This window comes from Chiloscyllium plagiosum, unplaced genomic scaffold, assembly GCF_037043375.1.
Source record: "Chiloscyllium plagiosum isolate Xiang-an unplaced genomic scaffold, Cpla_swu_hap1 HiC_scaffold_26, whole genome shotgun sequence".
NCBI classification, from domain to species: Eukaryota; Metazoa; Chordata; class Chondrichthyes; order Orectolobiformes; family Hemiscylliidae; genus Chiloscyllium; species Chiloscyllium plagiosum.
The window spans coordinates 43,726,786-43,740,820 of record NW_028270164.1 but is presented as its reverse complement, the minus strand read 5'-3'; the positions used below and the strand labels follow the sequence as shown (position 1 = coordinate 43,740,820).

The 14,035-nt window shown below is 40.7% G+C and overlaps 1 protein-coding gene across 2 annotated transcripts in view; it reads left to right on the top strand.

Annotated features, from left to right (window-relative positions):
- The window catches only part of LOC122563273 (polyglutamylase complex subunit TTLL1-like), a 49,221-nt gene that overhangs the window by 9,413 nt on the left and 25,773 nt on the right, over positions 1 to 14,035 (top strand). The window contains exons 2-3 of one of the 2 annotated variants that reach the window (XM_087973666.1): positions 6,143 to 6,242; positions 8,197 to 8,405. In XM_087973666.1, coding sequence (XP_087829792.1) covers positions 8,198 to 8,405 — 208 coding nt within the window. In that variant the 5' untranslated portion in view covers positions 6,143 to 6,242; position 8,197. Of the gene's footprint in view, positions 1 to 5,572; positions 6,243 to 8,196; positions 8,406 to 14,035 lie in introns of both variants that reach the window. The other variant, XM_043716955.2, reaches the window with a different exon arrangement.

The following is a 14,035-nucleotide window of genomic DNA, read 5'->3' as shown; positions in this document are numbered from 1 at the left end:
GACTTCCCAAACACATTCAATACAATGCCATAGATGGACATGGAAGCAAACTTATGGTTCATATGGTAAAAGGTACAGTAGCAACATGGATACAGAATTAGCTGAATAACAGGAAACAGAAAATAGTGGTTAATGGTTTTGTTTTGGGCTGGACGAAGGTTTGTAGCAGAGTTCCCCAGAGACAGTGTTGGGATCCTTGGTTATCCTCAAAAATATCAGTGACCTAGGTGTCTTTGTGAAACGGGCACAATTTTAATGTTTGCAGATAATACAAAACTTGGAAGGATTATGAACTGTGAACAGGAGAATGGTATGAGGTTAGATTAGATTCCCTACAGTATGGAAACAGGCCCTTCGGCCCAAGTTCACACCGACCCTCCGAAGAGTAATCCACCCAGACCCATTCCCCTAACACTATGGGCAATTTAGCATAGCCAATTCACCTGACCTGCACATCTTTGGATTGTGGGAGGAAACCCACGCAGACAGGGAGAATGTGCAAACTCCACACAGACAGTTGACCGAGGCAGGAATTGAACCCAGGTCTCCAGTGCTGTGAGGCAGCAGTAAAAACCACTGAGCCGCCCCATCAAAAACCTATTGACTAGAAGTGGAAAACATATACTGGTAGGAAATGAAATTCAATGCACACAAGTGTGAAGTGATTCATTTTGGGTGGAAAAACATATGGTGATAACAATACCATCAAGGCACAATTCTAAAGAACCTGTTTGTACATGTGCATAAGTCATTGAAGGTGGCAAGACAGGTTAGGCAAATGCTTAACAAAGCATAGATTATCACAGGCTCTATTCGTAGGGGCACAGAACACAACAGCAAAAAGATAATATTAAACTTCTACAGGATCCCGGTTCATCTTCAGCTGGCGAACATATTCAGTTTTGAAAATGAAGGATATGAAGGCATTGGTGAGGGTGCAGAAAAAAGTTACAAGAACAGCTTCATTGATGAGTAATCGAGAATTTGAGACTGTTTCTCTTAATCATAGAGTCATTGAGTTGTACAGCATGGAAATAGGTCCTTTGGACCAATTTGTCTTTAAAAATCATTCATGTGATAACGATGTCACTGGCTAGGCCAACATTTATTGCCCAACCCTAATTGCCCAGATAGCAGTTAAGAATCAACCATATTGTTGTGGGTCTGGAGTCACATGTAGGCCACACACAGGTAAGGATGGAAGTTTCCCTCCCTGAAGGACAATCACTTCCCTGGTTTCCCACAAAGTACTAGGATACACCTGATCAGGTCCCAGAGATTTATCCATCTATATGTATTTTAAGACATCCAGCATCACCTTCTCTACAATATGGACACTTTTCAAGATAGCACTATTATTTCTCCAAGTTCTCTAGCTTCCAGATCCTTCTCCACAGTAAATACTAAACATATGACTCTAAGTATTTTGTGTTAATATTCCACACAGCAATTTGATGATCTTTAAGGGACCCAATGTTCTTCAGGGTTACTCTTTTTCCCTTAATGTATTAACAAAGAACAATGCAGCATAGGAGCAGGCCCTTCGGTACTCCAGTCCTGCACTGACATATTTTGTCCTTCCATACCACAACTGTCTTCACTTACAGGATCCATATCCCTCAGTTCACTTCCTATTCATGTATCTGTCCAGGTGCGTTTGAATGTTGCTGTCATACCACCACTTCCTCTGGCAGCATGTTCCAGGCACTCATCACCCTTTGTGTGAAAAACCTGCTTCGCACATCACTTTTAAACCCCCCCCCCCCCCCCCCCCCCACTCCACACCTTGAACTGGTGTCTCCTAAATTGACCCCTCCACTCTCAGAAAGAAACCTCATACTTTCCACTCTATCCATGCCATTCACAAACTCAAACTTTTATCAGGTCACCCCTCAATCTCCTGTGTTCCAGTGAAAACAAATTCAGTCTTTCCAACCTTTCTTCATAGCTAAAATCCCCCATACCAGGCAACATCCCAGTAAACCTTTTTTATACCTTCTCCAAAGTACCCACATCCTTTTGGTAGTGTGGTGACCAGAACTGTATGCAATATTCCAAGTGTGGCCTAACTAAACTTCTATAAATCTGCAGCATAACTTTTCTATCCTTACACTCAATGCCCCTTCCAATGAAGGCAAGTATGCCATAGGTCTACTTTACTGTCTTACCTACCTACGCTGCTACCTTCAGTGGTCTATGGACCTGGACAACCAGATTTCTCTGCATATCAATACTCCTAAAGGTTCTTCCATTCACTATATAATTTTCACCTGTACTTGACCTTCCAAAATGCAATACCTCACATTTGTCCAGATTAAACTCCGTTAGCCATTTTTCTGCCTGTGCCTCCAACTGATCTATATCCTGCTGTATCCTCTGACGATCCTCCTCATTATCCACAACTCCACCAATCTTTGTATCATCTGCAAACTTACTAATTAGACCAGCTGTTTTCCTCCAAACCATTTATGTAGATCGTGATCAGGGGTCCCAGCAGTCATCCCTGCAGAAGATCACTAGTCACAATTCTCCATTCCACCACTACCCTCTGTCTATGACGAAACCAGGTCTGTATCCATCTTGCCAGCTCACCCCTAATACAATGTGACTTCACCTTTTGTATCATTCTGCTATGAGGCCATGTAGACATCAACTTTTCCCTCAATCATTTTCATCAACTCCTCAAAAAACTCTTTCAATTTAGTGAGGCACACAAAACCATACTATCACTAATAAGTCAGTCAATTTGTTTATAAATGCATATAGATCTTGTCCCTGATAATCCCTGCTACGCTCATGAGGTTCACAAGCCTCTAATTTCCTGGATTATACCTGCTGAATTCTTAAACAATGGGAGAACATTGGCTATTTTTCAGTCTTCTGGGATCTCACCTGTAGAATCTCTTTAGATTCTCTTTAACCCTAATTGCCAAAGCTAGCTCATATCCCCTATTTGCCCTCCTAATTTTCTTTAGTATATTCCTACTGCCTTTATACTCAAGAGATTCACTTAATTCCAGCTATCTACACTTGCCAGATTCCACCTCCTCTTTCTTAACCAGAGCCTCAATTTCTTCAGTCATCCAGCATTTCCTATACCTACCAGCCTTGCCTTTCACACCAATAAGAACATAGTGCATTTGGACTCTTGTTGACTCATTTTTGAAGGCCTCCCACTTTCTAACTGTCCTTTGACCTGCAAATAGCCTCTCAAAATCAGCTTTTGAAAAATCTTGCCGACCTCCAATTTAGAACTTGAACTTTTGGAAGTGGTGTCCTTCCTCATCTCTATGTAAAGATACTATTTCTCAGCAACAAACCCAAACAAGCAGACAAGATGCGCCCAGAAACCCTAGCCACTCTCCCCTACATCAAAGACATCTCAGAAATGACTGCCAGACTACTCAGACATCTTGGCATCATGATAGCCACAAACCCACCAACATACTAAAATAGCAGTTAATGAACTTGAAAAACCCTATACAGACAACAAGCAAAACTAATGTCATTTACAAAATACCTTGCAAGAACTTAAACACTACATTAGATAAACAGGCAGAAAACTAGCCACGAGGATATATGAACATCAATTAGCCACAAAAAGATATGACCCTCTCTCACTAGTATCTTTACATACAGATGAGGAAGGACACCAAATGACTGGGACAACACATCCATTCCAAGGAGAAGCCAAACAGAGAATTCCTAGAAGCATGGCACTCCAACCGAAACTCCATCAACAAACACATTGAATCCCATTTACCACCCTCTGAGAAAAAGAGCAGGAAATGACACCACTAACCCAAGGAAACCTAAACACAAATCGAAAAAAGCAGGCCATACCACCAGTGCCTCATCCAGAGGGTCACTGACGACGTTCCCTAGTATGGTGATGAAACGTCTGAAAACAAACCTTCCAGTTCAGCGAGCAAACTTATATCCAGCATTTATACTGTGGAACATTAAGCTGCCAGTCCCTGCCCTTCCATAAGGCCATAAGACATACGAGCAGAAATTAGGCCATTTAGCCCATTGAGTCTGCTCCACCATTCAATCATGGTTGATAAGCTTCTCAACCCTTTTCTCCCCCTTTTTCCCAATAAACCTTGATCTCCTTGACAATCAAGAATCTATCTCCATCTTAAATACACCCAATGACCTGGTCTCCACAGTCTTCTGTGGCAATGAACTCCACAAATTCACCACTCTCTGGCAGATGTTTCTCCTTATCTCCGTTCTAAAGTCTTCCCTTCACTCTAAGGCTGTGCCCTCAAGTCCTAGTCTTTCCTACCATTGTCTCAACATCCAAGCCATTCAGTATTCTGTAAGTTTCAATTAGGTCCAATTCATCCTTATAAACTCCATCAAGTATGATCCCAGAACGTCCTCATATGTTAAGCTTTTCATTCCTGGCACCATTTTAGTGAACCTCCTCTAAACCCATTTCAGGACCATTACATCCTTCTTGAGATATAAGGCCCTGGTCTGACCACATTTGGAGTTGTGTGCAGTTTTGAGCCCCTTAGGGCTTCAGATGTACATCCCTGCTTTTATATTCAAGTCCTCTCAAAATAATTGCCTACACTGTCTTCGCCGTACCTAACTACTGACTCAATCTGCACGTTTACCTTGAGAGAATATCGGACTAGAACTCCCAAGTCTCTTTGCACTTCAGACTTCTGAATTTACTTCCCATTTAGAAAATAGTCCATGCTTCTATTCTTCTTACCAAAGTGCATGACCTCACACTTTCCCGCATTGTACTCCAACTGCCACTTTGCCCACTCTCCTAACTTGTCCAAATCCTTCTGCAGCCTCCCCACCTCCTCAATGCTACCTGTCCCTCTACCTAACTTTATATTGTCTGCAAACTTTGCCAGAATGCCCTCAGTTCTGAGCCATATGTCTATAATAGATATTTTGGCAATTGTACATGCAATTCAGTCTTACTATCCATTGTTTCCAATAAATATGGAAGGCATCATCCAGGGACCTTCTTTTGGTGAAAACCTTGCAGAATTCCTACAGTGTAGAAGTAGGCCATTTGGCCTAACAAATAGACACCGACCTTCCAAAGACCATGCCATCCAGACCTAGCCTTGACTCCACCTTTGAAACCCTGCATTTCCCATGGCTAATCTATCCTGCACATCCCAGGACACTACTGGACAATTTAGCATGGCCAATCCACTTAACCTGCACATCTTTGGGCTGTGGGAGGAAGCCCACACAGACATGGGGAGAATGTGCAAACTCCACACACACAGTCGCCCAAGGCTGGAACCCAAGGTGTTGTGAGGCAGCTATGCTAACCACTGAGCCACCGTGCTTAGCGAATAAAAGTTTTGTCAAATTACCCCCATATCTCTTGCCCTTTGCCTTAAAACCATACCCTCCTGTTTTTATTTAATCCTGCTAACAAGGGCAACGTTTCTATCTTTCATATCTGTGCTCATAACTTGGAACATTTGAAATGTGGTCACTGTCTTGGAAATAACAATGAAAAAAACCGTAAATACAGAAATACCTGTAAAATTATATCAAAGTAAATAATGTGTATTCCGTATTGCAGAGCATAAATAGACTGGAATATGTGACAGACTAACGCCATCTCAGCTATCTGCTAATTTCAGACCTGAGAAATCTGGCTCATCTTGGCATCATAATTCCCTATAAATAAAAGCAAAGTGAAAAGTGCACAGTCACTGTTCTGACGCTGCTATTGATGGTTGATATACTCACTGCTCCACACGACGGCAGGAGCCGCAGCTCACCACCAGGTTACTACGGCAAACGTCATCGCTCCACCCCATGAGTAATATCAGGACGTCAAACACGGCAGGGATACGAAAGGAAACTACAATTCCCATGATGTCAGGCGATCGCGCAGGCGCTTGACACACGCGCAGGGGCGGTCTAGTGCGCACGCGCGTCATTCACCCCCTTTCGGGGCTGTTCATTGATACGCATGCGCGCTGACAGAGCGCACAGGCCGTGAAGGTTTGACTGTAAGATTTCCTCAGTCTGATTGAGGCGAGTTGTCAAACTGTCTTGCCTCACAGTCAATGTCTTCCAGCATTGCAGATTTTATTCATTAACTTAACTATTCTTTTTCAATTCATCGAACGTATGGCCGGGAAAGTAAAGTGGGTGACAGACATCGAAAAATCGGTGCTTGTGAATAATTTTGAGAAGAGGGGTTGGAGTCAGACTTCTACTGATGAAGACTGGAACTTTTACTGGTGAGTAAACACGGGTGCTGTTTGCTGATTTTAGTTGTCATTTATTTAGTATTTTGCCCAAACGATAATAAAGGAACCGTACTGTTAACCCAATGAGTATGATATAGGAGGTGCCTGTCGCTGGACCCTTCAGCTGTTTCTGATGCTTCATGTGGACATTAAATTCATTTTCTCCACTTTCAGACTCTCCATAACACCGTGTCAGGTTTTCGGACCCCGGTCTTATCATTCTCGTTCTGTGCAGTACTTGTACCTCCTGTCTTTGATCTTTTGCCGTTGGCTATTGGCTTTGTTGACATTTTCCAGGTTTGTTTTTGCTCCTTGCAGGCTACGCTTCTAAAGCATCTCTGTTTACCTTCTTCTGTTGCATTCACACAAGCTTATCCTTGGCATAAAGTCATTTTGGCATTTTGTTGATGCAAAATCTGTAATGTAAATTGGATTTTAGGGTCTGGGTGACTTTGAAACAGAGTGCAGACAGCATGGAGGATAATTCATTTCATTGAACAAAATTCTAAATTCTGCAGTATGGTTCTGGATTGGCACATTGCCAAATAGATTTTTAAATGCAAAAATGACAAAGTAGGAAGGTTGCAAGTCGGTATTATCTTTGAAAGAGCTTCTCTCCCAGAGAGTCTTCTCTTGTCTCAGATCTGTACCTTGCCTACAAAATTAATATAAAGGCTGGCTTATTTTCCAAAGTGCCATCCATCTCAATAAATTCTTCCTGTCTACACTCCCTTAGAGTTTTGTTTTACTAAGATTGAGCCTTAATGTTCAGCTGCTTCTACTACTTTCTTTTTCTTGCCCACCAAATCAAATCTTCTCCCAAACCACATCTTTCATGGTCTTTAATATCTCTCATTATTTGTTCTCCCTTTTTCTCTTTTCTCACCTTCACCTTTAAAGTTCCATGATATCCACTTGCTTTGATTTTCATCACTGCTGACCACCAAATTTATCTTCCTGACTCCCATGTTTATATATTTCTGATTCTTTTAATGGGGTATTGCTGCCCAGTCTTTTTTTTTCCATGACTCTGTTTGCATCTTTCTAATTAAATTTCCATCTCTACCACAACACCTAAACATTGTAATAAAACTTTTGCCTGTGTCCTGACGTGCAATAACTCCTGTTTGCTCATCAACCAATAGATTACATAAGCTTCAAGTCCAGCTATTTCTTCATGTTAAAATAGTGATCCTCATTACCAATACCTTCTACAAACTTGTCCCTCCTACCTCTGCAACCTCTTCCAACCCTATGAGCCTCAGATCTATGACCAGTTCAATGGTCATATGGGCAGGTTCAATGGACGAGTGAATCCATCTTGAGTTCTCTTGGTCTAAAATTCTGAAATTTCCATGTTAAATCTCTCCACCTTTAAATCAGTCATTAAAAAAAAATCACTTTTTTGGTTAGGTTTTTGGTTATATGTCCTAATATCTCCTATGTGGCTCAGTACTAAATTCCCGTGTAATACATTTAGTATGTTAAAAGTATTATAGGTGTTGTCACACAGAGGGTGAGAGTTTAATACTAATTTACATTGATTGAACAGAAAGAATACCTTCCTTGAATTCTTGGGAAAAAAAACCTTCTGTTAAAAAGAATTGCAAAGTACTTGCACAGGAATTTATCACTCCTTTTGGAATAACTGCAGCTGTTAATTTGCTTTGTTAAAATTGGATGAGTAAAGAAAATAACTTATTCAATAAATCTCTATTTTGCAATTGGGACATTGCTTTTTCCACAAAGAAGGACTTTTCAGCACCACATTTAGTTGAGGGTTGTTTGGCATGCAGAGATCCAAGAAAGAGGAACCAGAAAGGGATATTGAATTATATCTGTAGAAAATAGTATCAATAAGATGAGAGGTTTAATGTTTTGAAAAGTGAATGTAGATACTTCAATGTCTTAAAGGTTGTCTACTATTGTACATGCTTTCTCTTAGGATGAGTGTACAGACAATTCGAAATGTTTTCAGCATTGAAAATGGCTACCGTCTGAATGATGACCAAATTGTGAACCATTTCCCAAACCATTATGAGTTGACAAGGAAGGACCTTATGGTAAAGAATATCAAGCGCTATCGCCGGGAGCTGGAAAGGGAAGCAAGCCCACTTGTGGAGAAGGATGAAAATGGGAAATATGTTCATCTAGGTAAATCCAGAAATTTTAAATACAAAAGTAAGAGTTTGATCTGACCATTGGAGAACGTCTCCACCAATGTTGTAAACAAGGCCATTATCCAATTTACTTTGATAACATCTGTTACTTGATTATTACTTTAATGTTATCATAACTGCTACCAATTTTTCCTACAAGTTGTTTGTAAAGCATTATTGTTCATGTTCAGACTTTGGCCAACATAGGTCTCAGTACTTCAGTTAACATAGTCCCAAAAAAAATTACCACAAGTTTTATTCATTGTTAAGTGACTGACTCCAGTTTGCACTAAACAATTCTGAATCAAAGTTGACTACTTTGATCACAAGATTAATACAGTGATCTTACACGCTAGGTAAGTTTATTAATTGATCACAGAACTGGTGATGATAAAATGGTGCCCTTTAAATCTGCCTCTTTGGCCAAAGTTTGGCTACATGTCCTAATATCTCCCTGTGTACCTCAGTCGTGTTCTGTGGAGCTGTATTTATGTTGTTTATTGAAGTAGCTTTAGCATGATCACACATTCTGTTTTTAATGGGACAATCCTTACTGCAAATGTCCCAATGTCTTCTTAAAAAATAGCAAATTGTTTTGTGTTTTCAGCTTCATTCTGTAAATTACATTTCAGAACGAGCCAGTGTTACCAAGTGTTGATTGTTCTTAAAATAAATGACAGGTAAACAATGGGTAGTGTGACATATTAACAGCACATAGTATAAATAACTTCTTGGTAGTACGAATGTAAACCTTACTAAAAACAAATAAAATCAAAACTTTCATCTTACACTCAACAGGACAGGCAAGCAAGAAACCAGGCTTAGAAAGTGAATATTATTTTATACAGCATAAGAAAATAATGCTTTATTTTAGAATAAAGATGCAGAAGGAACTGTTAAACTGAAAAATTCAGACTGGATAATGTAGACTGTAACAGGATAGAGTGTTGCCATGGGGATTGCAACAGGGATGGATAATCCTCATGACCCTCTTCTCAATGAGAAAGGTATTACATATATACAGTATTAATATGTAGCTTCTAGCGTGTACACTGTGAGCCCAAATAATTATCTTAAACTGTAATTTTAGTATAATCAGGATTATATGCAAATACTGCCCAATAGTAGCATCACATCTCATATTGGATTCAGTATTATGAAGTTTGTAAGTATGGATTGCTTGAGCATAATTGACATGTTGCTCCATTTCTGTTTGATGTGGTTTGCCAGTTCTTGGGATATATGATATATTCTTATTAATTTCAAAATGATTTAGGAATTATATTGTCATGAATATATCTCGAATGACACACAATCCACTACTTCTCTTTAGTAGTAGTGGCAGCAGTTTCTCTGAACAATGGAAATCAGTTCTAAGTACAAAGCATTGCAAAATTAACCAAATGCATTTAAGTTTGATATTTACTCTGGAAATGCTACAGAAACATGCATATACTTCCAATGAAGCACAACAAAAACAATTCAAACTTATGAGAAAAAGATTTCAGTAACTGACAACTGTTATAAGTTAAACATGTATAACACATATTTCAATTGCTCATAGAGTCCCTAGTAACATCAGCATATTTGGTTATACATACACAATAAGGGTGAAAAATTGTAGAGCACTGTGTTTTGGATTTTTTGGTAAACATAAAAGCTGATAAAATGCTTCAGGGAACCTTTGCTTCACATATTGGACACCTTGGACACAATTTTAGATGTCATGGTTATACATCTCAATTGATTATAAAATTGCCTAGTTCTGATTGTGTGAACTCACTTGAATATGATCTGCTAAAGGTTCATGATGAATTATTATTATTTAGGAACTTGGGTGGTAAAGTGGAGGACATATGGCTTTTAGTTTTCAATTCTGTGAAGGTCTGATTAACTTTTAATAAGGTCATTTTGAACAATGAGTGAAAGTAAATGTTTCCAAGATACCAAGACTTTAGCTATATGACTAGTAAGCTTCCTGGAGAGGTAATTGCTAAAGTTTTTGAAGCATGGAGTTTTACAACTGAGCAGGGAAGGACCCAGAAACAGGTTCATTCAAATAAAAGGTCTGTAACAGAAGGGGTGCTATTCGTAGCAGTCTCCAAAACAGTCAAAGCAGGGGTGGAGAGAAGTCCTGAATTATAAAGTCATACAGCATGGAAACAGGCCATTCAATCCAAATCCTATACAGAGGAACCTCGATTATCCAAATATCCGAATTTTGGATTATCCGAAGAAGATCTCAAGGTCCCAGTAGAAACATTACATCAAAGAGGTGTTACCAACTACAGTCTACATGCCCAGTCTGAATTTTTCAGTTTAACAGTTCCTTCTGCATCTTTATTCTAAAAAAAAAGCATCATTATCTTTTGTGTACACTGATTAAAAGTGAATTCGACTGACTAAAATGCTGCTGAGAACAGTCCTGGACATCAATGGGAGTCCAGGCACCATCTCCAAATGATTGACCTCCCGCCCTCTATCTCTGTTCCCTCACCTTCCCTGAAGTACTACATAGGGGTGTTCTCTGACCCAGATAATCTCTCCAACATTGTCCTGTACAGGACAGAGTGGGACCTTGTGTGTGTGTGCGCTATTTTGAGACTCACCCTCTAAAAGCAGCAGCAGTCTTGCTGTTGGTGCCCAATCCGGAGTTGGTGGCGGGGTCAGAGTGTTCGGGGGCACGAATGAAGGGTGGGAGTGGGAGGGGGTGGGGCGCGCAGGGGTCGTGGGGGAAGCATGGTGTGCTGCTACCTAGTTTCCTGAACGGGGAGTGGACATAGCAAGTGCTCACTCTGTCAAATCCAATGAAGTGAAGCAGCGGCGAGGAGAGGCTTCAGCAATGCTGCAGGTCCCTTACGCAAAAGTGTGTGTCTGCTCAGAAACAAACCCTGAAATGGAGAGAGGGAGCTAGGCAGGCAGAGTGAGGAAAAAGCAAACTTGAGAAAACTGAGAGTCCCAGAACAGGGGCACTGAATCAGTTATCCACATAATCAATTATCTGAATGAAATAATTTTCAGCTATCTCGCTCAGATAATTGAGATTCCTCTGTACACCAACCAGATATCTCACTATGACGTAGTCCCATTTGTCAGCATTTTGCCCATATCCCTCTTAAATCCTTCATATTCATATCCATCCAAATGCCTTTTAAATGTAATTGTATCAGCCTCATCCACTTCCTCTGGTAGCTCATTCCATACATGCATGACCCTCTGAGTGAAAACGTTGCCCCTCAGGTCCCTTTTTAAATCTTTTAAAATAATCCCAAGTGACAAAAACATGTGAATGGTTCTGGTCATCCTCATGTTTAACTGTAGAAAGTTAAACCTGCTTTGAGACAATCCCAAGGGTTTGAATCTTTATGCACGTTTGATTAAGACAGTGAGACGGGTATATGTATAGGAAGAGCTTGGAGGGATATGGGCTGGGTGCTGGCAGGTGGGACTAGATTGGGTTGGGATATCTGGTCGGCATGGACGGGTTGGACTGAAGGGTCTGTTTCTATGCTGTACATCTCTATGACTCTATCTCATACTGTTTAATTCAGGAACAAATGTAATGGCTTATTCATGACCATTAAGCAGTCTGACAAAACAAAAGGCTCTGCTTGAAACAACATTGGTGCAAAGATAGAGTTGTGTGTTACTGGCATACAAATGAAACTGACTTCATGCATATAGATAATATAACTAACCATATATGTAAATGAAAAAGAGGATTCTCTGGAAGTTACGATATGGGCATGAGGAATCATTGTTTTATTTCTGACTTGCTTACAGTATGCTCTTGTGCTGGAATGCTGCATTTTGGAGCACACTAATAACTTTTGTTGGAAGAACTGTAAGGACACTTTTGGTTGGGCATCCAGCTTGTGGTTTGGAGAAGGGTACATTCCCTCACTCTATTACCATTCACTCACTTTTGTACCTACTTGAATGCTCAGAGCATCAATGCTTTGCCTTTACTTTTACCAATACTTCTATCCAAATCTTGGCAGCTGGCCATGGTTGTCAACAGTGATCAATAAAGAGGCGAACATATTTCTGTATAAAACTATGCTACATCACACTCTCTTCCATTACTTTTCGTCATTTATATAAATGATTTGGATGTGAGCTTAAGGAGTATAGTTAGTAAGTTTGCAGATTACACCAAAATTGAAGGTGTAGTGGACAGCGAAGAAGGTTACCTCAGATTACAACGGGATCTTGATCAGATGGGCCAATGAGCTGAGGAGTGGCAGATAGAGTTTAATTTAGATAAATGTGCAGTTCAGCATTTTAGGAAAGCAAATCTTAGAAGGAGTTATACACTTAATGTTGAGGTCCTAGGGAGAGTTGTTGAACAAAGAGACCTTGGAGTGCAGGTTCATAGCTCCTTGAAAATGGAGTTGCAGGTGGACAGGATAGTGAAGAAGGTGTTTGGTATGTTTTCCTTTATTGGTCAGAGTATTGAGTACAGGAGTTGGGAGGTCATGTTGCAGCTGTACAGGACATTGGTTAGGGCACTATTGGAATATTGTGTGCAATTCTGGTCTTCCTATCACAAGGATGTTGTGAAGCTGTTCAGAAAAGATTTATAAAGATTTTGCCAGGGTTGGAGGATTTGAGCTATAGGGCGAGGTTGAATAGGCTGAGGCTGTTTCCCTGGAGCATCAGAGGCTGAGGAGTGACCTTGTAGAGTTTATAAAATCATGAGGGACATGGATAGGATAAATAGACAAAGTCTTTTCCCTGGATTGGGGGAGTCCAGAACTAGAGGACATAGGTTTAGGGTGAGAGGGGAAAGATATAAAAAAGACTTAAGGGCCAACTTTTTCACGCAGAGGGTGGTGCATGTGTGGAATAGGCTGCCAGAGGAAGTGGTGGAAGTTGGTAAAATTGCAACATTTAAAAGGCATTTGGATGGGCATATGAATAGGAAGTGTTTGGAGGGACATGGGCCAGGTGCTGGAACGTGGGATTGGAATGGTTTGGGATATCTGGTTAGCATGGATGAGATGGACCGTAGGGTCTGTTTCCGTGCTGTACATCTCAATGACTCTATGACTCGATGTGCTAATCACATATATGCCAAATACACTACATGTGTGTCAACTGAGTGGTCACATCTCAAAGTCTAAGGGGAGTAGTCGTCCATCAAATCAGGAGGAACACCCTTCATACAGGGGATTCCAGCTCAGTAAGGCTAGAGTAGCCTCTGATATTTGTCCAGAGATTGGGAATTATCACACAACTGCTTAAGGTGCTTAGGGCCTTTGGATCTACACCTTTACAGTCAGGGGAGTGGACTACAGTTAGCCCTGTGTTTCCAATGCAACCAGTCCAGGAGTTACAAGTAGACAGTTGGGGCGCTATGTAGATATCAGTTGGGGGTCTGGTCACTCATTGTTTGGGCTGTCTGTCTAAATTGCCCAGGGGTATGGGCTATGGTCATTCCTGGGGATTTGTCACCCAAACGTCATTTGGGTGATAGCAAGATCTAGTGCTGAGGGAGGGAATCTGGGGGAATTAATTGTGGGGATTGGAGGTTGTATGTTGGGATGCAAGGAGGATTACAATTGCTGGGGAGGGCAACTCAACATATAAGGCAGGAAGACAATAGAGCTTTGGAAGGAAAGG